At 58.2% G+C, this 16,602-nt stretch overlaps 4 protein-coding genes across 4 annotated transcripts; 2 read left to right on the top strand and 2 right to left on the bottom strand.

The window, feature by feature from the left end:
* Positions 1–728: 728 nt before the first annotated feature.
* On the top strand, positions 729–2,054 carry KRP23_1448 (uncharacterized protein; the record flags this gene model as incomplete). The annotated part of the gene is made up of 1 exon (XM_067885220.1): positions 729–2,054. The coding sequence occupies one exon, from the start codon at positions 729–731 to the stop codon at positions 2,052–2,054; it is 1,326 nt and encodes a 441-aa protein (XP_067752021.1).
* A 299-nt stretch (positions 2,055–2,353) lies between these two features.
* On the bottom strand, positions 2,354–6,472 carry KRP23_1447 (ABC transporter G family member 31; the record flags this gene model as incomplete). The annotated part of the gene is made up of 1 exon (XM_067885209.1): positions 2,354–6,472. The coding sequence occupies one exon, from the start codon at positions 6,470–6,472 to the stop codon at positions 2,354–2,356; it is 4,119 nt and encodes a 1,372-aa protein (XP_067752020.1).
* A 2,290-nt stretch (positions 6,473–8,762) lies between these two features.
* On the top strand, positions 8,763–9,041 carry KRP23_1446 (uncharacterized protein; the record flags this gene model as incomplete). The annotated part of the gene is made up of 2 exons (XM_067885198.1): positions 8,763–8,970; positions 9,019–9,041. 2 exons carry the CDS (start codon positions 8,763–8,765, stop codon positions 9,039–9,041), a joined length of 231 nt encoding a protein of 76 aa, XP_067752019.1.
* Positions 9,042–13,655: 4,614 nt separating this feature from the next.
* KRP23_1445 (Cytosolic endo-beta-N-acetylglucosaminidase 2) lies at positions 13,656–16,483 on the bottom strand (the record flags this gene model as incomplete). Its single annotated transcript, XM_067885187.1, has 3 exons — positions 13,656–14,525; positions 14,589–15,386; positions 15,464–16,483. The coding sequence occupies 3 exons, from the start codon at positions 16,481–16,483 to the stop codon at positions 13,656–13,658; spliced, it is 2,688 nt and encodes an 895-aa protein (XP_067752018.1).
* Positions 16,484–16,602: the final 119 nt, after the last annotated feature.

Genomic DNA, 16,602 nt, shown 5'->3' with positions numbered 1-16,602 from the left:
GTACGAGTTTGTACGGGGTGCCAGAAAAAAAAAACACTTCGGAAAAGGTAACGTTGTGTGTGTGTGTGTTTAGTTGCCGCTACTTAGCGGCCGAGAAGCACGCGAGCCGTCGAGCAGGAGAGACTCCATCATCCGCACGACGTCGGATCCGTCCTCGTTGCCTGCGGTCTCGGACAATTGGAGGAATCGACCGACGCTCTCGTCCTGTTTGCGAAGGCCAGGGGTGCTACCGCTCGGTACGAAGCGGATGAACGTCAGGATTGCAGTTGGCATACCAACAGCACTTTTTGTCTTTGCATCTGCCGGGCGTACAATCGACCAACCTGTTTCATTGGCCTGTAAGCCGCTCAGCTCTCCCTCCCCCTGGGTATGAGCTCGCCAGAGAATCACTGTCCGCCCGCCTTGGGTTTGCTTTCGAATCACCATTCGGATAAGCAGGTTTGAGGGTTCAGGAGAATTGGCTTGTCCAGCATTTCGTGCAGTAGAAAAGATAATGCAATTGAGAATACAAGGAGCTCCTCCCATGCATGTTTGCACAATAGATAGATGCCTAGCCGGCGTGTACGACTACAAGGTACTATGTCGCGCTAGAGATGCTCGTATTTCACTCTGCTGCTTTCATCTTCAGTGTGCTCAAACAAATTACCGGTAGTCAGGTGGTATCACCTGTCTTTTGACGTCAGTTCTTCGACTTGTTTTTTGTAAAGTAGTCAGACTGACTAAGTTTGATGATCGACGAGGCAGCGTTCCTGTCAGAGATATCGGAGCTCCTGGGCGAGTGCGTCGAGTCCCACGTGCCAACGGATGCGACTCGTCAGGAACTGGCGGTGAGTGCCGAACACGACGTGCTCCTCGTGGCCAGCCACCAGCTTGTGGCGGAGACGGAGGCGCTGCTCTCGTCCTGCGGCGCCTCGACCTCAGTCCGAACGGCTGCGAGTGGTGGCACTAAAACCCTGGAGAGGAACCACGCGGTGGCAGAGCGGCGCAAGGAGCGGAACGCGAACGCTGCCAAGAGGCGACTCAAGTACTGCAAGAAGATCAAGAACGAGAGGGAGCTCCTGAAGCAGCAGGAGAGCGAGCTGTCAGCAGAACTGGCTGAGCTGCGGGCGATGCAGAGTGAAAACGAGCTGATACTGGAGAGGACCAAGTCCATGCCCGTATGGAGAGCCATCGCCACCCGTCAGCTGCAAAGTCGACTCGTGGCTCAGGAAGAGCGACACCGGCTTCGAGAAGCTGTCGCGGCGCACACGAAGCTGCTACAAGAGCTTGGACTGAAGGTGCAACAACACTTGAATGGGCCCAACAACGCTGTCCACGGTGGAGGCGCTGGACTCCCTTTAGAGCCTTCCGATATTCAACTGTTCGAGAGGTATCAACAGGAAGTCGAGACTGCCTACGACCAAGTCGACAGCGTTCTCCAGGAGTGGGGAGTAGATGACGCCCCGCTAACCTCGTTTTGCCCAGACCCCAAACGGTTGCGTGACGGAGAATTCGAGTATTATGAAAACTTGGCGTTGAAGTTCGTCCCTTTCGACTACAAGCAAACCAGTGACGCTATATGGCAGTCAATGTGCCTTCTTCATAAGCAAAAGGACCGCCAACACTATGAAACATCCGACCCTCAAGACACGCGCGCTCTCAAGTTCCGCGTCGCTGGACAAGCCAATTCTCCTGAACCCTCAAACCTGCTTATCCGAATGGTGATTCGAAAGCGAACCCAAGGCGGGCGGACAGTGATTCTCTGGCGAGCTCATACCCAGGGGGAGGGAGAGCTGAGCGGCTTACAGGCCAATGAAACAGGTTGGTCGGTTGTACGCCCGGCAGATGCGAAGACAAAAAGTGCTGTTGGTATGCCAACTGCAATCCTGACGTTCATCCGCTTCGTACCGAGCGGTAGCACCCCTGGCCTTCGTAAACAGGACGAGAGCGTCGGTCGATTCCTTCAATTGTCCGAGACCTCAGGCAACGAGGACGGATCCGACGTCGTGCGGATGATAGAGTCTCTCCTGCTCGACGGCTCGCGTGCTTCTCGGCCGCTAAGTAGCGGCAACTAAACACACACACAACGTTACCTTTTCCGAAGTGTTTTTTTTTTCTGGCACCCCGTACAAACTCGTACAGCAGCAAGATGCAGAGTACAAGCTCATACCACAGTAGTACACACAACCATCGAAGTACTACATGTACCTACAGCAGCAAACGACAGCAGAAAGCGGAGCTTTCAAAGTACACACGAGACGAGTTCGTTGAGGTCTAAGTTACGAAGTAGTTTATTTGTTTGTTCAAAAGTTGTTGTTTTGTCTAAGGGAGGTAGCCCTTCCGCCACTCCCGATACTATCCATCCAGCCACCACTTATCTCTTCTGGTGGTTCAGGAAGCGCAGCGACAGCAGCGCCAGCACGCGGAACACCGCGATGAAGATGAACACGTAGCCGAAGTCCGTCCACATGTCCGAGTGGTACATGCCGAACACAGAGCCCACGTATCCCTTCACCGTCGTGTGCTCGACCGACACCGGCAGACCCGTCACAGGCTGGCAGCCGAGCTGAGACCCAACGTTCTCGTACGCCTGCGTACTCTCGTTCCACGTAGGGTCCACGTCGCACTGACCGAACACCAGGGAGCCGAGGATGGCGAGCGGGTACCGCTGCGGAGTGATCGCGTACAGCCACTTGTAGCCGCTCGGGATGGCGTTCGCAGGAGGATTGAAGCCCATGAACAAGAAGAAAATGGAGTTCATCAGCACGCCGATGATAGCAGCGACCTCCACGCTCGGCAGCGCGTACGCCAGGAACTGGCCCATGTACGTCTGCAGCAGGATCAGCAGCGAAATGTTCACCCAGTACAGCAGCGCCGTGCCGAAGCCAGTGAAGCCCACCATGAAGAACCACACGAACGTGAAGATGAACCCGCTCGCGAACACGTACGGGATCTCCGCCAGCGTCGAGCCCACGAAGTACCACAGCGCGTTGTACGTCTGCGCCGCGCGCTCGCGGTAGAACGACTCGCGCTCCTCGCACGAAATCGGCAGCACGCTGTTGAACGACACGATGCCGTTGAACAAGGTCGTCATGAACACCATACCCACGCCGCCGTTGATGCCCTGGTACGTCGTGTAGCCGCCGTTCAGGAACAGCAGACCGAACACCAGCGCCAGCAGGAACGTCACCACGAAGCGGGTCAGGTTGTACGAAGGCGTGCGCCAGTACATGTCCAGGAAGCGAACCACCAGGAAGCGGGCCTGCGTCCACGAGCTCGCAGCGCGCTTCTTCGTGAACACCATCTCCGGGTAGTCGGGCGACGGGATCGTCACGCCCTCCTTGGCCAGGTTCGCATCCAGGATGCGCTGCTCCGCGCTGTCCTTGAACTGCTGCACGAAGTCCGTCGTGCCGGCAGCGTGGCCGACGCCGGCGCCGATCACCTCCAGCATCCACGTCGCGGGGTTGTAGCCCTTCGGAAGAGCGGTCACGCCAGGGATCGACTCGAAGTACTCCACCAGCTTGCGGCACTTCTCGCCCAGCTCGCCCACGAACACCGTCTCGCCGCCGCGCTTCAGCAGCAGCAGGTTGTCGAACAGGTAGAACACCTCCGTCGACGGCTGGTGGATCGTGCACACGATCGTGCGCCCGCTGTCCGCCACCTTGCGGACGCCGTCCATGATCAGCTTCGCCGAGCGAGCGTCCAAGCCGCTCGTCGGCTCGTCCAAGAAAATCACGCTGGGCTGAGCAGCAAGCTCCACGCCGATCGTCAGGCGCTTCATCTGCTCCACCGAGCTGCCGCGGATGATCTGGTCCGCGATGTCGTGCATCTCCAGCAGGTCCAGCACCTCGTCCACCGAGTCGTACTTCTTGCTGTCGGGGACGCTGCTGTCCTGGCGGAGGAACGCGCTGAACGTGAACGCCTCGCGGAACGTAGACGCCTCCGAGTGCACGTCCATCTGCTCGCAGTAGCCCGTGCAACGGCGGATGGCCAGGTCGTTCGCCTCGAAGCCGTTCAGCAGAATCTTACCCGTGATCGTGCCGCCCGTCTTGCGGCCGGCAATCACGTCCATCAGAGTCGTCTTGCCAGCACCCGACGAGCCCATCAGCGCCGTCACCGAGCCGGGCATCGCAAAGCCGCTCACGCCCTTCAGCAGGTCCAGCGTCTCCTTCGGGTTCTTCGGGTCCGGCACAGAGTACCACAAGTCCTGGAACGCCACCGTCACCGGCACGAAGTTCCTCTCGCGCTCCTTCACTTCCACCACGAACGCCTCGCCGTTGGCGGGAGACTTGCTCTTCTTCGGCGTAGCCACCAGAGCGTAGCCGTCAGCCTCGTTCTCGTCCACCGTCTTCTTGGTCAGGATCGTGTGCTCCGGACTCTCGTACCGCTTGTACTCCAGCACCAGGCACCCCAGGAACATGAACACCACGTACGCCACGATCATGAAGATGATGCCGTACACGATCCACGTCTTGGCGGACGGCACGTCGTACAACGACAGGTAGTACTCGCCCATGTACATGCCGAAGTCCGTGCAGTAGTCCACGCTCTCGTACACGCACACCTCGAAGACGGACGAGCGGTACTGGTTCACGGCCAGCCCGCGCAGGCACCACGCGATCGGGTCGATCCAGTAGATCCACACCAGCCAGTCCGGCATTTGGCTCTTGGTCACGATGAAGCCGGCGAACAGCACGAAGAACAGGATCGTGATCATGGCGATCGGCTTGGACACGTGAAGGTCCGGCGAGATGGACGCGATGAAGAAGAACCACGCCGCGAACGCCAAGTTGGTCAGGATCAGCATGATGAGGTACACGATGAACGCGCTAGCCGACGACACGAAGCCGCACAACCAGTACACCAGCGGACCGAACACGATGGTCTCCGCGATTGCCAGCGGCACCTGCGACACCGAGCACGAGAGCACGTATGACGCCGTGCGGTAGAAGTTGGCGCCGCGCTGCTTGTAGAAGATGTCGCGCGCAGCCATGAACGTCGGGATCTGCGAGGCCTGGCCCAGCGACAGGAACAGCACGGCCTGGAACAGCACGCCCAGAAGCACCTGCACGTTCACCGGGTCCACGTTCCAGAACGTGGACGCGTTGATCAGGCCCATGATGATGACCATGAGGCCTCGGCCCTTGAGGAACGCCGTGTTGCGCATGGTCACCTTGTTCTGGCGCTCCATGAGCGTCCACGTGTTGTCCCAGAACGACTGGTGGAACTCGGGCATCGGGTCCATGTCGTTGCTCACGTTCTCCAGCAGCTGCGGGTCGTACGGAGCTTCCAGCGCCGCCAGCATGTCGCGGTGGATCGACGAGCGGCGGTAGTGCTCCGCGAACTCGCTGGCCAGACGCGGGTGGTGCACCAAGCCCGACGGCAGCGCCGTCTCGTACTTGCCCTGCTGGTTCGTCCCCAGGTCCAGCAAGTAGTCGGCCACGTCGCGCTCGGGCGGACACTTGAAGCCGAGGCTCTCGAAGTGGGCCACCACCTGCTCGCGCGGCCCATGGTACATGACCTCGCCCTCGTTCAGGATGATGACGTCGTCGAACAGAGCAAAGACCTCGGGCGCCGGCTGCAGCAGCGCGATCACCACCGTCTTCTGCAGCTTCTTGGCGATGCTGCGCTGCGTCTTGATGATGTCGAACGTGGCCGCGCTGTCGAGGCCCGTGCTGATCTCGTCCATGAGCGTCACGTACTTCATGCCGAACTCCATCTCGCCAGTCGTGACGCGCTTGCGCTCGCCGCCAGACACGCCGCGCATCATGCCGTTGCCCACGATCGTGTCCTGGCAGTTGTCGAGGCCGAGCTGCTGGATCACCACGTCCGGGTAGTGCGCGAACAGCGCCTGCGCGGCCTCGAGCGCGGCCTTGTTCTCCTCGGGTGTCCCCTTGGACAGCTTGTCCTCGGCGCGCTTGGACATCTCGCCGCCGCAGAAGCGGTGCGCGTACTCGAGCGTCTCCTTGACCGTGAGCGTGGGGAAGTGCTTGTCGCGCTGCGTCACGTACGCCACGAACTGCGGCAGGCGCCGCATGATGGCGGCCTGCGTCACGCCGTTGTACGTCACGTCGCCCTCGATCGTCACGTTCTTCTCGAGCGGGAAGCGGCCGCTCAGCACCTTCATGAGCGACGACTTGCCCGAGCCGGGCTGGCCCAGCACCAGCGTGATGGAGCCCGGCTTGAGCACGCCGCTGGCGTTGCGCAGGATCTCCTTGCGCACCACGTGCTTCTTGGCCGAGAACTTGGCCAGGCCCTTCTTGGCCGTGTTCCAGATCGTCGGCAGCTCCGTCTTGCTCTCGTCCTCCTCGACCACCACCACGTCGGCCGAGATGGACAGGTTGGTGAAGCGCACCTCCATCTGCGGCATGGTGCGGCCCAGCGCGGCTTCGAAGCGCGACGCCACGTAGTCGTGCAGCACCTCCGGCCCGTACGCCATGAGCGCCGCGCCGGACTCGTGGCCCGGGGTCCTCTGGTCCGAGGTCGTCGACATGGCAGACAGCGACGCGAGCGCAATTGCAGCGGCTCTTTTGTGTGAAGGCGGTCGGTGTCGCTCTCGTCGAGCAAATTCAGGAATGGCAGGCTCACTTGACCTCGCCCGACGGGGCGGCGCGACGACCGACGTACCGCCAGACAAAGAGAGAGAGGAATGGAGCCGCTCGCTCGCGCGTAATATCCACGCGCGTATGATGCCGGATTGCGCGCACACAGGCTGGATATACTGTAAGAAGTGCGGTTGACGCAACTCCCCTAATCGCCGCGCGGGTGACTGGCAAAACGCTGTCGAAACGGACAGCGATGGACACCGACGTGGGGCCATTTCTCCGGCGATGCATGCAGCCATCGATCGATCGTATCGAGGCTGCTGTGGCTGCGTTTGAAGCACGCGCACTTGGGCCTGCAGCAGTGGAGACGCTGGTGGCGGCAGTATCCGCTGTCCGCTGTCAAAAGGAAGTGCGGGACATTCGGCGGTGCGACACGACGATTGTGCGAGCAATCGGGTGCCAGATATTACGCGGAGATGCCCGGTGCTACCGCGTGACTTGCCGTTTGTATCCGCTCCTTCCGCTAAGAATCGACAGTCGCCGGTGGTGGCATCTCATGATGTGCTGACGTCGCTGATGCTCCGACTTCGGAGCAGCGAGTTTGCCATTGCCCAGGAGCTCCATGTGCATCTTGATGCGGTAAGGCTTCACGCCGAGGACGCGCTCGCTCGCGTTGCTAAAGCAGGAGCCTCGCTGGGTCCGACCATTTGCGGTACCGCGGCGGTTTGCGCGCCACTTCCGCGTGACCAACACTCTTTTGTCATCAGAGCGCTTGTCCTCGTTGGTGAGCGAAATCCGCCACGTTCATGTACGCGTTGAGCGCGATGATTGTGCTCACGACCTGTGGCTGCCACGCCAGCTGGAAGCCAATTTCGCCAAGCACAGCGCGGATGAGTGGAGGGGTGCGCTTGGCTCTGAGGCGGAGCGCGGCAGTGGGTGGATCGGGCTGGATGAATGGGTCATCTCAGTGTGTGGGCGCTGCAGACGCACGCGGTCCAAAGGGCTCCTCCGAGGACCGAGACTCGGCCTTCGCGCTTTAGCCCCGACGTTCGCAGGTCCAGTGCTGCTGCTTCTCTTGTCGGATTTAACTTCTGATCGCGCGGTTGTCGAAAGTCCGCATGCAAAGTGTCGACACGGTGCAGTCGACGGATCGGTATCCTTGGTCCGACTGTCTCAAGGATACGATCCGATCTTCAGTTTCCAGCTTCAGACCTCAAATAAAATTCGTCTCCATGTGCGCGCATCGCCGCAGAAGTCCTCGCTGCGGCCTGCTACAGTGCACCGCGCACACCTGGCGAGCTGTGGTCGTGCAGCTGGGCGCTCTGGACGTGATCTTAAGCACAGAGTCTCAATAACAGGAAATAATACCAGGCAGAGGCTGGCATTGTTCTAGATCTGGAACGACGAAAATCCGCAACATTGTATTGGATAATCCGTGAATAACTTACGGATAAATTACCACTCGGATCATCTAGATTCTGCTTGCTTCACGTTCTTGAGGGAGGATGAGGACGAAACGATGTACCCCTGGGAGAGGACGAGTACGTTATTCATGAGTAGGATGTGGTTGAAAGTGCGCACCATTGTTCAACAGATGCCCATGAGCGAAGTCAACGAAGGCATTGCTATGATGCGTGAGGGCCGCGGTGCGCTACCACATCGTGCTGCGCGACATCAAGCCCGTGTACAAACAAGAAGTAATTCAGCAGGGAGCTGCGCGAGCTGCTGTTGTCCGTGTTCGGCGCGCACGACTAGGCTGCTGCTGTTGCTGGACTGTGGTGGTAGTGGTGCGTCGCTGTACTCGCCGCCGCGCGCTTAAGAGGGTGGAGTGCATCGTAAGCATATGTGAAATGTACCAATGTGTACGTATTTGGACAAAAGCAACGTCCTTGCTGCTCATCTTGGGGCATCTTGCAGCCAGGACTGATTCTTACTTACCCTCACGACTCCACTTGACGTTGCATCTAGAACAGCGGGAACTAAAGTTATGTAGGCTACACGGAGGACCACTTCGAGAGGAAGCACTCGGAGGCTTGGTTTTTCAATTGCACGTCACGAACAGTTTTCCTTGATCTCTTTCTTGTCATCGTCTGCCCCCAGAGCTTTTCGGGGCTCTAGGTCAAGTCACCAGTGGCCTCGACGACAGACACAGCCCAAGCAGCTTCCTCGCACCATGTCGACCACTAGACGTGGGTGACCTCGACGGCAAGAAGAAGACACGCAAGAGCAGGTTCCCGGATGCGCCTCTCGCCGCCGCCCTTCTTGGCTCGCTACCAGACGCTGCTGGCCCAGCGCCAGAATCTGCCCGTGCACCAATTCCTTACGCAGATCCAGGACGCCGTCAAGCAGCAGCAGGTCATCGTCGTGGAGGGAGTGACGGGCAGTGGCAAGATCCCGCAGTTCCTCACGCTGCTGCACACTTTCATCCATGCAAACAACACGTATGGTAGGAGCATGTATTTTATGGTCTTATCTCTTTTGGTGGTTGATGTAGCGCAGCGACAGCAGCGCCAGTAGGCGGAGAATGCCAAGGAACAGGAAGACGTAGCCGAAGTCGCTCCAAATATTGTCGTGCTTCATCTTGAACACCGATTCGACGTAGCCCTTGACTGTGATGTGATCAATCGTGAGCGGCAGGTCCGTCACCGGCTGACAAGCGAGCTCCGAGCCGACGTTTTCGTACGCGCCAAGCGTGCTGTTCCAGGTCGGCTCGTTCGGGCAATCGGTGAACACGAGCGCCTCCAGGATGGAGAGCGAGTAGCGCATGGGGGTGATCGCGTACAGCCACTTGTAGCCGCTCGGAATGGAGTTAGCCGGAGGATTGAAGCCCATGAATAGAAAGAAGATCGAGTTGATCAACACACCGATGATAGCCGCGACCTCCACGCTCGGCAAGGCGTAAATGAAGAGCTGACCCATGTACGTCTGCGTCAGCACCAGGAGCGAGACGTTGATCCAGTAGAGCACACCCGTCCCGAACCCGGTGAACCCTGCCAACGGGAAGAAGATCACCGTGAAGACCAGGCAGCTGAAGAACACGTATGGGATCTCGGCGATCGTGGAACCCACAAAGTACCAGAGCGAATTGTAAGTCTGGGAAGCGCGCTCACGATAGAATGCAGCCCGATCACCCGAGGCAATCGGCAACACGCCGTTGAAGGACACGATGCCGTTGAAAAGAGTCGTCATGAACACCATACCCACTCCACCGTTGATGCCTTGGTAGCTCACGTATTCCACGTCCACGTAGGTCAGTCCAAACAGCAGAGCGAGGAACAGACCGATGACGAAGCGCGTCATGTTGTACGTGGGGGTGCGCCAGTACATGCGCATGAAGCGCATCGTCAAGAACGAGGCCTGCGTCCATGAACTAGCCGCCCGCTTCTTCTGGAAGATCATTTCCGGGAGATCAGGAGCTGGGACGGTGACGCCCTCTTGTGCCATCTCGGTGTCCAGAACGCGCTTCTCTTCGCTCTGTTTGAAGTACTCCACAAAGTCCATCGAGTTGCGCCCGTCGTTGTTGACGCCGGCACCGATACACTCCAGCATCCACGTAGCTGGGTTGTACCGCTCAGGCAGAGGCGACACACCTGGGACCGACTCGAAGTACTCCACCAACTTGCGGCACTTCTCGCCCAGCTCTCCAACAAACACCGTCTCACCGCCGCGCTTCAGCAGCAGCAAGTGGTCGAACAGGTAGAATACATCGGACGAAGGCTGGTGGATCGTGCACACGATAGTCCGGCCGCTGTCCGCCACCTTGCGGACGCCATCCATGATCAACTTTGCCGACCGCGCGTCCAGTCCGCTGGTCGGTTCGTCCAGGAACAGTACGCTGGGCTGCGCGGCAAGCTCCACGCCGATCGTCAACCGCTTCATCTGCTCCACGGAGCTGCCGCGCACAATTTGGTCTGCGATGTCATGCATATCCAACAGGTCCAGCACCTCGTCCACCGAGTCGTACTTCTTGCTGTCCGGAATGCTACTGTCCTGACGAAGGAAGGCGCTGAAAGCGAAGGCCTCGCGGAACGTCGTCGCGTCCGAATGGATGTCCATTTGCTCGCAGTAGCCCGTGCAACGACGAATAGCCAACTCATTGGCTTCGTAGCCGTTGAGCATGATCTTGCCTGTGATTTCGCCGCCAGTCTTGCGGCCAGCAATCACGTCCATGAGCGTCGTCTTGCCTGCACCAGAAGAGCCCATCAATGCGGTCATTGTACCGGGCTTAGCGAACCCACTGATGCCCTTGAGCAGGTCAAGAGACTCCTTCGCGTTACCCGGCTTCGGAACGGAGTACCACAAATCCTGGAAAGCAATTGTCACGGGCACGAAGTTCTTCTCACGTCCAATGTGCACCGCAACGGCCCTGGCGGCCGAACTCGTGCTGGAAACCTTCGGTGTAGCCGCCAATGCGTAGCTCTCGTCAGTTTCTTCCTCCTTGTCCTTGATGATTGTGTGTTCGGGGCTCTCAAAGCGGTGGTATTCAAGCACGTAGCACCCCAACGCCATGAAGAGAGCGTAACACACCAGCATGAACAGCATCGCCGCCCAAACCCACACCTTCGAAGACGGAACGTCGTACTGGGAGAGGTAATACTCGCCCATATTCATGCTGTAGTCGGCGCAGTAGTCCACGCCCTCGTAGATGCAAACGTCAAACTTGGCGGCGCGGTACTGGTTCACAGCGAGGCCGCGGAGACACCACGCAATGGGGTTGATCCAGTAGATCCACACAAACCAGCCCGGCATCGTGCTCTTCGCCATCACGAAACCTGCGAACAGGATGAAGAACACAATCGTGAACGTCGCGAACGGTTTGGCAATGTGGAAGTCCGGGGACATCGCCGTGAGCAGAAAGAACCACGAGGAGAACACCAGATTCGTCAAGATGAGCAGAATCATGTAGCAGATGAAAGCCCCCGCCGTTGCCACGAAGCCGCACATCCAGTACACCAAGGAGCCGAAGATGATACTTTCGGCTATTGCCATCGGAATCTGAGCCACCGAGCACGCGAGAACGTAGGCCGTCGTCGGGAAGAAGTTGGCCCCGCGCTGCTTGTAGAACACGTCACGCGCCGCCATGAACGTCGGGATCTGAGAAACTTGGCCGAGCGCAACGAACAGAACTGCCTGGAACATGATGCCCAGCGCCACCTGAACATCCGTCGGATCCACTTGCCAGAAGGTGCTCGAGTAGATAAGCCCCATGAGAACCACCATAATGCAGCGGCCCTTGATAAACGCGGTGTTGCGGAGCGTGACCATTGTTTGCCGCTTCATGAGCGTCCGGGTGTTCTCCCAGAACCCACGACGGAATTCGGGCATCAGGTCCATGTGGGCACCAACATTCTCTAAGAGCTCAGGATTGTGTGGAACTTCCAGAGCTTGCAGCATTCTCTGGTGAATCGACGACCGCCGGAAAATGTCTGCGAACTCGCTGGCCAACCGCGGGTGGTGGCTCAGACCAGCCGCCAGGTCCACCTCGTAGCCGTACTGCTGGTTGGTCCCCAAGTCCAGAAGGAAGTCGGCCTCGTCACGGTCTGGAGGGCACTTGAATCCCAGACTCTCAAAGAACGGTACTGCTTGGTCGCGTGGGCCGTGATACATGACCTCGCCGTCGTTCAGGATCATCACGTCGTCGAAGAGCTCAAACACTTCAGGTGAAGGTTGCAGCAGGGCGATGACGACGGTCTTCTGAAGCGTCTTGGCAATACCACGCTGGGTGTTGATGATGTCGAAGGTGGCTGCACTGTCGAGACCGGTACTGATCTCGTCCATGAGCGTCATGTACTTCATGCCGAACTCCATCTCGCCAGTCGTGACACGTTTGCGTTCACCCCCAGAGACGCCACGCAGCATGGCGCTGCCTACGATGGTGTCTTTGCAGTTCTCTAGTCCTAGCTGTTTGATGACTACGTCGGGGTAGTGCGCGTACAAAGCCGACAGTGCCTCCAGCGCCGCCGTGTTCTCTTCGGGAGTCCCCTTCGACAGCAGCTCCTCTGTGCGTTTGGTGCTGGCACCTCCGCAGAAGGCGTGTGCGAATTGAAGCGTCTCTTTCACAGTCAGAGTGGGGTAGTGCTTGTCACGCTGCGTCACGTACGCCACGAACTGCGGCAGGCGCTTCATGATAGCAGCCTGCCGCTCGCCGTTGTACGTGATCTCGCCGTCGATCGTCACGTTCTTCTCGAGCGGGAATCGGCCGCTCAGCACCTTCATAAGCGACGACTTGCCCGAGCCAGGTTGGCCCAACAGCAGAGTGATGGTTCCTGGCTTAAAGACGCCGCTGGCGTTCTTGAGGATGACCTTCTCGGCCGTGTGGTTCTTGGCGTTGATCTTGGCCGCCGACTTCTTGACGCTGTTGTAGAGCGTCGGCAGCTGAGACTTGGGGTCCGAGTGTCGGGACGCGAAGACCTTGGCGGAGATGGTCAGGTCCTTGAAGCGCACCTCCATCTGCGGCATGGCCTTGCCCAGGGCGGCCTGCACCTTGGTTGCCACGTAGCTGTGCAGCGCGTTGGGGCCTTGTGCCATGAGCGCATCGGCCGAGTCCAATCCGAGCTTCTTGTCCAAGGAGTTCATCGCCATTGACGAGGAAGAGGAAATGCTTGTGGGGTCGCTCGCAAATTCCGGAATGAGCTTTGCCTAACCAGCTCCAGTCGCAGTCGGAGGAGTCAACAGCAACGCAATCCTGTGCGCGTCAACGCGGATGTGTTGATTTCGCGGCACTCGACGCGAAATCCGACTGAAGCAGATTGCGCGCCAGGCTGTGACGTTGAAGTGAGACACGCGCTTGTTTAACGGGGTCGGACCGCCAAAAACTGAAGGCAAACGTATCCGTGGAAGCAATGAGCCGGGCTGCACTGCCAGGTGCGCGCAATACGACCTTCGTGTTGCTCGCACACGTCCGGATGCAAATACCAAAGCTTTAGTGTTGCTAGAGCATTTTTACTCGCCAGATTGTTGTCAGCGTGTCCTTGGGTCTCCCTATCCGACTTCACACTACGGCCAACCGTCAAGAAGCTGTGCAGGATGCATCTTGTCGCCATCGCAGCCTCTAAACTGCTGCACTTGGAGACCTCTACGACTTCTCGTGCGTGACCAGTGAGTGACTTGACTCAGGTTCGCGTCAGCAGCTCAACCTTCCAGATGCAGCTTACAGACGCTCGTACTACTCTGTCCCGCCCACGAAACACTCTGCAGTTCGATCGTGAGTCGAGTCGACGAGTGCGACGACGCCGACGTGGCCTGTCGCCAAGAGCACTTGTCCGCCCAGAGCGCGTTGTCAAAGCTTGTGCCCAGGAAGACTCGATCACCGTCGTCGGAGCGAGCAAACACCAGCACGTAGCGCACGGGCACGCCGTCCGGCGCAAAATCCCATTGCACTTCGAACGACACTGATCCAGGATCGTGGCGCACGAACGACGTGAGCTTCGCATTCTCGCACCATCGTGGTTGACTGTGCACATCGCGGTGCGCCGCTTTCACGGCGGGTTTGCCGCTGCCAACCACACAGATCTCCCCCATGTACGCCAGATACTCCTCGCGCTCGCCGGGGACTTTCCGTATCTTCTTGGTGCAGATCACACCGATCTCAACAATGTGCTTCTCGTCCCAGAGCTGACCGCCCAGTCGGTACGTCTTCTTGCACCATCCGTCTGCGGTGATTCCTTGCACGGCTTCAGCAGTGACGCCCTCGATATCGAAAAGCTCCGTGGACACTGGCAAGTAGAAATGCTTCTCCAAAGACGCCTTTGCAACCGTTGACAAAGGCTTTTTGGGGTCCACGCGGTTATCCCCAGCATCCGGGCCGGAGTCGTCCATTGAGCGCAGGATCACGTAGTGTGTAGCGCGATCAAGGCCTGGACACACCGTCAGCACCAGCAGACACACCGATTCCTCGCGTGTCGCAGTCGTGTACGAAATCTCCATAATGCGACGCGGCGAGAACGCGATGTCAACATCGAAGAGCTTGAAATACGACTTCTCCCGTCCAACCAATTGGCCCTACCATGGAATGAATTAGAACCACATCAACGCTGCACTCACCATACAACCACCCAAGCTTACCTGGAATTGCACGCTTGCGCCACCTTGGAAAGCAGTATCATGGCAGATGGCAGCCTTCATGGACCCGGTAGCAGTAGCTACGACGCTGCCAACATGCAGCGCCTGGTTGGGCTGAATATCCAGCTCCGTCATGTTGGACCACGCGGAAGTGCCCACCCGTTTCCCCTCTGTCCATACGCCGACGCCACGGCCGATATTGAAAGCGCTGTAGAGGCAATTCCGCCCACCCAACGCATCGTAGCACGGACTCTTCGTTTTCCAGCTTTCTCGCACAGATTCCCAGAAACGCTTTTCCACAACGATGAAATCTTCTTGCTCTTCGTGCTGGTAGCACTCGTGAGTCCATCCCGGCGCGAAGAGCGCAGCAGAGACACCCGAATTCCATGCTAGACGAAGCGGCTCACCACAGTTCATCTTGCCACCACCGAGCATGTTGTGTCTTCCAAACACGTCGATACCCATATACACATCATAGCGACGATCGAGATCAAAGGCAGCTGAGAACTTGGCGTCGTCAGATGCCCAACCATAGTCCGCATAGAACGCATCGACGTTGCTAAAGAAATCGGTGCTCGACTCATCGAGACGAACGCATGACTCACGTTTACCCGATCTTGAGAGGCTGCCGTACCATACCACCTGCGCCAGCGGGTTTTGAAGTTGCAGTTCCTTGCGAAGGGTGCGCAAAAATACGTTAATGTTGGAGACAAGCTCAGCAGGGACGGTATTCTCCACGTTAATGAGCCAGCCATCAAATCCGCCGTGCCACGCGATAGCAGCCAGCTTTGACGCAAATGTCTGTCAGTATGAAGAAGAAGAAGTAGAAACACAGTTGTAAGTTACAGGTTCAGCTAACCCCAATGCCTGGATCGTACCTCGGCTGAATGAGCATCTTGAAACAATTCTTTACACATTTCCGTGCCCTGATCACCTTCCGTTAGAAACGTTCCCAGGACGCGAGTACCATGACGATGCCCAGCAGCGATCCACCCCGTCGGCGGTGGACAAACAAGAGCATGCCCGAAGTACACGAACAAGTCCACCAAATCCCACTGATAGAATCGGTACGCGTCAAAATCCGTGCAGCCTTGTTTGAACCGGTCTTCCTGGTACCCTCCTTTCATATCATGGCACACCAGGAGCTTGCTGCGTCTGCGCTGTGTCCTCGATCGCGGTGCAATCGGCACGGAGCTGCCAATCAGCGTCTTCGTGTCAAAATCGCGCAGTTCCTCCACCGAATACAACGGCTTCGTCTCCAGCTTCACCGCAGCGTCCCCAGCCTCCGCAACCTCCTGGAATCCATTCTGTGGTCCTAATATCATGAACCCCGTCTCGCTTTTGGGGTCCACGCGAACACAGCTCCAATCGCATTGAGCCCCCAACTCGCTCTGCTTCCCGTTCACCAAAAGGCTGCGTAGCTCTCCCAGCCCACCCAGCAGAGCCCCCTTCACGAACAAAAACTCGTCTTGATCTTCACTTTTTGTCCCGAAATGTTCACGTAGAGCGCCCAGGACGTTCCTGCCTCCCGCCGTCTTGGCCAAGTCCACGACGTGGAGCTGCACTTGGAGCGCGTCAAACAGCCTCTGGAACGTCTCGACACGGTCTCCGCGCGCCACAAACAGCGCGATCTCATTGGCCGCCACTTGGTGCTCTACGAACGCTCGATAGCGCTCTTCTCTGAGCTTGGTGGGGCTCTTGTGGTCATTTGCATTGGCGGATGTGTCATTGGCACGACCCGGTCGAAAGCAGAGCCAGTAGAGCAGGCCCAAACCCAGCGCCAACAGAGTTGCAATTGCTTCCACGGGGATGGGCGCGGCAGTGGCTGGCGCTGTTGTCGCTGGATCCTCGGGGGCGAACGCAGCGGAGGACGCGTCCGAGGCACCAGAAGAGCTCATGGTTGTTGGATCGTAATGGATCGGCGAATGATTCGACTTGAGTTGAGTATGATCTGATTTTTGAAACCAAAAAGCAACAACAGCAAGTTTTGGTCCGGGTTGGTCCTCGTGGATCAACA

The sequence above is a fragment of the Phytophthora ramorum genome, assembly GCF_020800215.1.
Source record: "Phytophthora ramorum isolate Pr-102 chromosome Unknown Phyram_PR-102_s0001, whole genome shotgun sequence".
Lineage (NCBI taxonomy): Eukaryota > Oomycota > Peronosporomycetes > Peronosporales > Peronosporaceae > Phytophthora > Phytophthora ramorum.
This window is presented reverse-complemented; position numbering and strand designations above follow the sequence as displayed.